Source organism: Sprattus sprattus (assembly GCF_963457725.1).
Source record: "Sprattus sprattus genome assembly, chromosome: 4".
NCBI lineage: Eukaryota > Metazoa > Chordata > Actinopteri > Clupeiformes > Clupeidae > Sprattus > Sprattus sprattus.
The window spans coordinates 16,752,403-16,760,098 of NC_137923.1; the positions used below are offsets into that span (position 1 = coordinate 16,752,403).

At 40.9% G+C, this 7,696-nt stretch overlaps 1 protein-coding gene across 1 annotated transcript; it reads left to right on the top strand.

Moving 5' to 3' along the window:
* Positions 1–781: 781 nt before the first annotated feature.
* Positions 782–7,041, top strand: slc1a8b (solute carrier family 1 member 8b; the record flags this gene model as incomplete). Its single annotated transcript, XM_080837834.1, has 11 exons — positions 782–1,027; positions 1,540–1,619; positions 1,927–2,142; positions 3,058–3,100; positions 3,213–3,423; positions 3,548–3,647; positions 5,183–5,416; positions 5,535–5,729; positions 5,984–6,118; positions 6,231–6,330; positions 6,627–7,041. The coding sequence occupies 11 exons, from the start codon at positions 782–784 to the stop codon at positions 6,777–6,779; spliced, it is 1,713 nt and encodes a 570-aa protein (XP_080693960.1). The 3' UTR covers positions 6,780–7,041.
* Positions 7,042–7,696: the final 655 nt, after the last annotated feature.

Here is a 7,696-nt window from a genome sequence, read left to right on the forward strand (position 1 = left end):
AATTGTTTTACTTTTAAACATGTAACATAAATCCAGACACAGAAGTTGTTTTCACTTTTGTTGCTGACATTGCTATGAAGGTAGAATTTGAATTTCAAACAAAATTTGTATGAGATGTTTTATTATGCCACAACGTACCTTATCTATAGAACACAGGCTGTTACTCTGTCAGGCTGAAAGGATGGCAGGTGCAAAAATTTACAGTAAACATTTACACCTCCTTGATAGAGTTGAACAGATACCAAAGTTGTCAACAGCTGTCCATGCCATGGATGCTCAAATGAATATCATATAAAGGAAACCCATCTGTGTCTGTATGTTTTGAACAAATCTGATTTAGATTTATACCAATGGATCCGTTTCAAGAGTGGTTTTATACCATTATGGATCCTGGCAAAGGTACTTCTACCAAATGATAATTCTCAAACATTTGATTCAGAATTGTGTCAAACATCTTGTTGGTATTGACAGAAAGTGAAGCATTTACACCGCTTCCACACACTAATTTTTAACCTGTCATCTTGGACTTAAACTCAAATGCTAAAACATCAATTCACGAAAGGCCATTAAACACCACCATACCTCTCCATTCTGAAAGTCACTAGACTTACACGTTTACGACATCTGTAAATCCCTGAGCCATGCTAAGTCTCCAGTAGCGAGGAAAAGCACAGCAAGGCAAGCTTTACCTGGAGTTGGCAGCCAGTCTTCTCCTAAGACTAAGTCCTTCATTGTGTCAACCTGCCAACACACACACACACATCCTGCGCTCGACAGCATTATGATGGAGGTACAAGGCAGCCGTGCCAAGGAAACTTATTCAGGCAGTCATTCTCCGCCGAAAAGCCTTTGGGGAAGGATGCTGGAGGGGGTAAAGCGCGTCCTTCGCAGGGTAGTGTCTTTGAGAATCCGAGTATGGATAAGCGACTACTGCAAACACAACGGCCTGCTGACGCTCTCGGTCCTGGCTGTGGTGTCTGGATGTGTTATTGGATACACACTGAGGAGCTTCAATTTGTCCTCTCAGGTATGTTGAGGAAACAGCTGATAGCTGGGGAACCAGTCATTGAGTTGGTTTTGTCAATGGGGCTCGGACAGGGTAATTTCGATTTGCTGTGTTACTGTGTTATTTGCTATAAGATAGAAAAAATGGGGTTGGCTAGGCAACTATCAGACTCAGCAAACTGCTCACTGTATGTCTCACAGACACCAAAGTGTTGTGATGGTACCTTAGCATATCCATGCAATCTTCAAATGGAATAAAGGGCGTAAAATGCCATAATACCATGTAGAATAAAACAATTGTCTTTTCTCCTGTTCAAGACAAGCAATGCATTACTTTTAACAGAGGAAATTACTTAGAATGCTAGAATAATGTATGTATATAGTAAAAACACTGTAAATAATGAACATTATTCCTTTGTCTACTGTTGTAGGCCAATGTTGCAGTCATCTTTTGAAACATTTTGCTTACTCTTATGTACAGCCATCTCTGGGCAGTGGCGAAACTGTTTTGAACTCCACATTTTTTCCCATTAGGCAAAAATCTACTTCTCCTTCCCAGGAGAGCTCTTGATGAGAATGCTGAAGATGCTTATTCTTCCTCTGATCACATCCAGGTAACCACCCTTATATGCTTCTACCTCTTACCTGTTACAGTGACCAGTTGCACTATGCAGTGTCTATATGTATACATTAGAGTTCTTGGGCCAGTTCAGAGGCAAACAGATAGCCTGAAGACAGTGCTGCTGTTATTTAGCCCTAAGGACAATGAAACTATACTATGCTTGGCAGTCTACTTACCATAGAACCAAACGTGACCAGGTTCCACTAAAGAGCAAGAACAAAATGTTGTGGAAACAGTTTGCTGTTTCAACTGTGTGTACAAAATGTAACCCTATGTTTGCTATGCTTTCCTGTGAACAGTCTTATGTCTGGCTTGGCATCGATGGACACCAAGGCCAGTGGGCGCATGGGCCTTCTTACCATAACATACTACTTGTGGACTACCTTCATCGCGGTCATAGTGGGGATTGTGTTGGTTCTCATCATACACCCTGGTGACGGAACAGAGAAAGAAGGGCATACTGGAACCAGTGGGCCTGTTATGACCTCAGCTGACGCTCTACTCGATCTCATCAGGTGATTTGGTAACTTTGATGAACTTTTTGTGCAGGAAAGAACAAGTTTTTTTAAAAGTGGACTAATTTTGACTAGATTTAATGATGACGCAGTGACTTTTTGCTTAAGTCCTTAAGGATGTGGAGGGACTATCCTTTACCTGACGGGATTCCTCAGAGATAGTTCCATCTTGATCATCCATTATGGGTGTTTACTGTACCACTGGAGTGCACATGCATCAATCATGGCTGATGTCAGACAGCATCCCTCGTGAAAAGTATAGCTAAACAAATGGTACCGGCTTCGGTAATGCTGTTGCCAAAAACGTCCCATTATCTACCGCACAGGTCATTACAACGTGGCAGCTCAAGCTCTAACTTCTAGGAAGAACATTATGTTTGCCTTCATTGCTCATGGAGTGACTGTCTTCAGTCTATGGCCTTTAATCTCAATCTGTGAATAATCTTATTACATAAATCCAGGATTGGAGTATTTTTAGCCGTTTGTCCTACAGGATGTGAATTGCAGGGCTACGTAATGTATGCACTTCATCCCCCTAACAGATTTAATTGGATTAAAGGCACAATCCTCTGCATGTGGAGTGGTACTTTATAAATAAATTGACTTTTGTCACTTGCTCACCTCCTAATCCTTGACCACTACAGTGATCAATTTGACTTTTTTAGCTTTTAACCTTAACAATGGCCTGCAGCCACCTCGGCAGACTGTGCCTTTGGATACAATGCCTGTATTCCGAGTTGAAAGAGGCTTTGTGATGAACCTTCATGTCCTCCGTTAATATTGACAAGGGGTTATGTCCTGAGGTGGCTCCAGGAAACAGGCCTTTGTCTTCTGAGCTGGAAAAATGAAGCTTAGAGTGTAACTACCTGAGCCAACCCCTTCTCTTTTGTAATGTGCTCTGTTTCTCTTTCATAGGAATATGATTCCCTCAAATCTGATTGAAGCAACATTTCAGCAGGTGAGCAGAAATCAGCCATGGCCTCTCCCATGAAAGCCCATAAAAAACTATGCACCATACATGACAAAATGTTATCCTGCATCTAAGTATTTTCTGTCTTCTAACCTTTCAGTACAAGACAGACCTTGTGCCTTTGGTTAAAACTACAGCAAAGGAGTCCCAAGCCAACTACGTTTACATCATGCCCGACTACGATAACCCCAAAATGGGCCACCCAGTGTTCCTGGAGATAACCCCTGCCCCAGAGATCAAGTACAAGGTAGTCCCGGGGAGCAGCAAGCAGATGAATGTGCTTGGCATCGTCATATTTTCCGTCACTATGGGTAAGGGAGCCCACTTTGGCATAGCGCACTAACAGGCTGCTTTCGCCCACTCTCTGGACACGAGTGTTAATACTCATAAATATGGAAATACATGAATATGACGCAATGACTTCCCTCACCTCAGGTCTACTACTGGGAAAGATGGGAGAGAAGGGTTTGCCTCTGGTCAACGTGTGTCAGTGCATTAACGAGTGTGTCATGAAGATCATCAATGCAGCCATGTGGTGAGCAACCCTGTCATGAAGCTATATGCCTCACATCACCTCAACACAGCGTCGACACTGTAAAGGTGGACTTAAGGGGGGTGCAATAGCTTGATTCTTATTAAAAGAATAAATCGAAATCACAGAGCAGAAGTGTTTTGGAAAGCGTGGGAAGCCATGTAGAACCTGATAATGTAATAATTTCCCGATAATGTAATAACTCCCGATAATGTAACACAAATTTCTTCATAAGTCCCTAAAACATGTAATAAAACCTGATAATGTAATAATACCCCGATAATGTAATAAAGTGCAGGTTAGCCTCAATTTTGCAGAACCTGATAATGTAATAATTACCTGATAATGTAATAATACCCCGATAATGTAATAAAGTGCAGGTTAGCCTCAATTTTGCAGAACCTGATAATGTAATAATTACCTGATATTGTAATAACTTTGGTTGGTGCTGCATCAGGTCTCCAGTTTCAGAGGTCCAAACAGTGAAGCTGTCCAGAGACCTGCTGCTTCACTATTAGCAGATACAGTATATATTTTATATGATTGCGAATGCACAATTTTTACAATGGTGAAAGGGATATTCAGTGGTAATCAACTAATAGAGAAAAAATAAGAACATTTTGGTATGTTATAGACCGGCAGCTAATGGGCACATAGAACATTGAGTTTCTAAGTCCTCATTGATCATCAATAGCTGACATTTCGCTATTTGATTTATATCAAATTCTCTATTGATTTTGTGTGGCAATATGAGCAAAACAATAGTGGGTGGTTGTCTACACAGCATCACTACTTGGTCTGAATAACTGGTGTCCCAACATTTCAGCACTGACTAAAGTTTTTACAATATCAGGAATTTATTACATTATCAGGTTCTGCAAAATTGAGGCTAACCTGATAATGTAATAACTTCCAATTAATGTAACATTTTATTACATTATTGGTATGGCGATTGTTACATTATTGGGAAATGCACTTTATTACATTATTGGTATATTATTACATTATCAAGTTTTATTACATCTTTTAGGGACTTATGAGGGATTTTTTTATTACATTATCAGAGTTATTACGTTATCAGGAAATTATTACATTATCAGGTTCTACAAGCCACATTTCAGAGACATCAGGCGTGCCTTCACACAGCCCTGTGTAGCAGACTAATCCGGCCATGAGTGAAGAGGATTGCTCAGGTATCAGACGGTAGAACAGACGGGAGCTGGCCAACTGCAAAATGTTATAACAGTTACGTAACACTGCTCTGTCAGCATAGTGCCACTTGAGTTTATGTGGGTAAAGTTAAGCAAAAAAACATCAATAAACAAAACATGTTCATTTATTTCAAATGCTGAAGGAAAAACACTGGCCATATACAAACCCCTATAAACCTTCACCAACATAAAAATGTGCTAAAATAAACCAAATTTACAAAGCTCACAGTCTTGAGGCATTACATAAGCATCCTCGCTGTAATGTAATAGTGATTGGTGGTAGCATTTGTTTACCTGAAATCTGTGTTTGTCTCCCCTACCTTACAGGTATTTCCCATTTGGTATCATATTTCTGGTGGCTGGAAAGATCCTGGACATGCATGACCCCGTTCACCTGGCTGAGAAACTGGGCATGTATTTCATCACTGTCTTATTGGGCTTGTTTGTGCATGGAGTCATCCTGCTCCCCCTCTTCTTCTACATTCTGACCAAGAAGAATCCCTTCAGCTACATACGAGGCCTCCTTCAGGCTCTGGTCATCGCCCTGGCGACATCATCCAGGTAGGCCAAAATAAACATGTGGAATATATGGAATCTGTGGATGTGATATATAGTATACAGTATATATACAGTACACCGATCGACCCACTCAGTAAATTTGTACTCTTGTTTATTGCAGCTCAGCTACTCTTCCCATAACTATGAAGTGCTTGCTGGAGAACTGCAAGGTCGATCGTCAGATTGCTAGATTTGTGCTGCCTGTTGGTGCCACTATTAACATGGACGGCACAGCACTCTATGAGGCCGTGGCTGCCATCTTCATTGCTCAAGTCAACGAGTATGAACTGGACTTTGGACAACTCGTCACAATCAGGTAATGCACACCTATGCAGGGTTTCAAGTATTCTAGCTACTAACGATTTTAGATATGCAGACTTCCACTCCTTCTGGTAGTAAACCCCATGATATTTTCCCCTGAAAACAAGTCTGACTAGTATGTCAGTGGAGACTGTACCAATATGAGAAAACCACATGTGTCTCTGAGAAAACTGTAGTTCTTAACGACTGTGAATTATTTACTTAATTTAAGTAATGTATTTATAATCCTCTCTGGCCATCCCTCTCCAGCATAACAGCAACAGCTGCAAGCATCGGGGCTGCAGGGATCCCCCAGGCTGGCCTGGTCACCATGGTCATTGTCCTGACTTCAGTTGGGCTTCCACCTGACGACATCTCACTCATCGTGGCCATTGATTGGATCCTGTAAGTATGACACTGTCAGTGCAAATGTCATCTATTTCATTCCAATCATGTGCCATAAAGCCCATTGTGAAGCCCTCCTGATCTCACTTCCTGGAAACTTTGATCTCAACAGAGATCGCTTCAGGACCATGATCAATGTCCTTGGAGATGCCTTGGCAGCAGGCATTATGGCCCATATATGCAGGAAAGACTTCCCAAAGAAAAGTTCGAGGGTAAGAAAATGTTCTTTGTGTACTCTTAACACAGCCCAGCCACGTAAGACTTGTAGAGCTGTAGATGGAAATAAACAATGGCAGTTCTTAGCTATATCCTAATGATCCGAGATGTCCACATATCAGAATGATGTGCATGCTGAAGACTTCTCATTACAAGAATCAATAGTAATTTGTTTGTGCGTAATGGCTTTTGAGAATACAGGAACTCAGGGGAGGACAAAATGTCTATTCTTGGAGAGTTAATCTTTCACCGATTGCATGGGCTAATGATGGATTTGCCTTTTGCTTTCCAGCGTGGCACTGCGATATCCATGGGAGCCCAGAGCATCCTGAGCGTGCCCTTATATGATGTTCCACTGATATCCAATAAGGATTACATCTTTGAGGTGGCTGGAGACACTGTGACGGAGAGACCTCCTACTCTCTACAATCTCTGCCAGGTTTAATCTCCTTAAGCTAACGACAAACAGTGGCTGCCTTGAATACACAAAAACCTTGTGAATTTTTTCTTCATACAACTGTGCCATGAAGAAATTATTCTTGTTTTGTTTTTCTATACAGTTTTTTTTGTTATCAGATTTAAACTTTCCTCTCCAATAATAGCCTTCTGACACTTGTTTAGGCTTTTTTTTTTTACAAGGACGTAGATGTGCAGTTCACATTTTGACAACTGCCTTACAAATCAATGTCAACTCACTGCACTGTGCAAAGCTTGATAACTGATGTATTTGTAATATGCACATGAGGTTGATGACAAGAAGAATGAATGTCAACTCTACAACTACTCCATACCTTGTCATGACCCAGATGTAGAAAACACACAGGCATCCCCAAAAAAATGGATTGGACTGTGTTGAGAACAAAGAAGGGGTCTTGATAGAATTACCGTTTTGTGGTAGTTTGTAATTGCTGGTTGTTTTCACAATATGTTATCACTACCAGTGTGGTTAACATTATTCATTCATGTACTAGTGGATCACAGTTCAATCACCTATTTTCATACTTCAGATGTTGCATACTTGCACTTTGCTTTTTGTAATGAAATAAAAAAACAAGGTGGCGCGTCACTGTCAGTGTAATTCATGGGAATGTGTACATGCACATGGTGTGGAATCCATGCCATTTTGGAGCCAGTGGTTGGCCACTGAAGTGCACAGTGGTTAAGCTCACATTTTGTATGTTTAATGTGAGCATACTCAGGTGTAAGAAAATGCTAATTGGAGATAGGATTTGGGTTAGGGAACAAAGACAGTGTTCGGGTTCAGTCATAAGCCAATAAAATAGTTATTTTGTACGTCACAAAGGAAGGCATAAAAAAGGGAAACCCACTGCATGAATTGTGACTTTTCCTGTTGACCCTAAA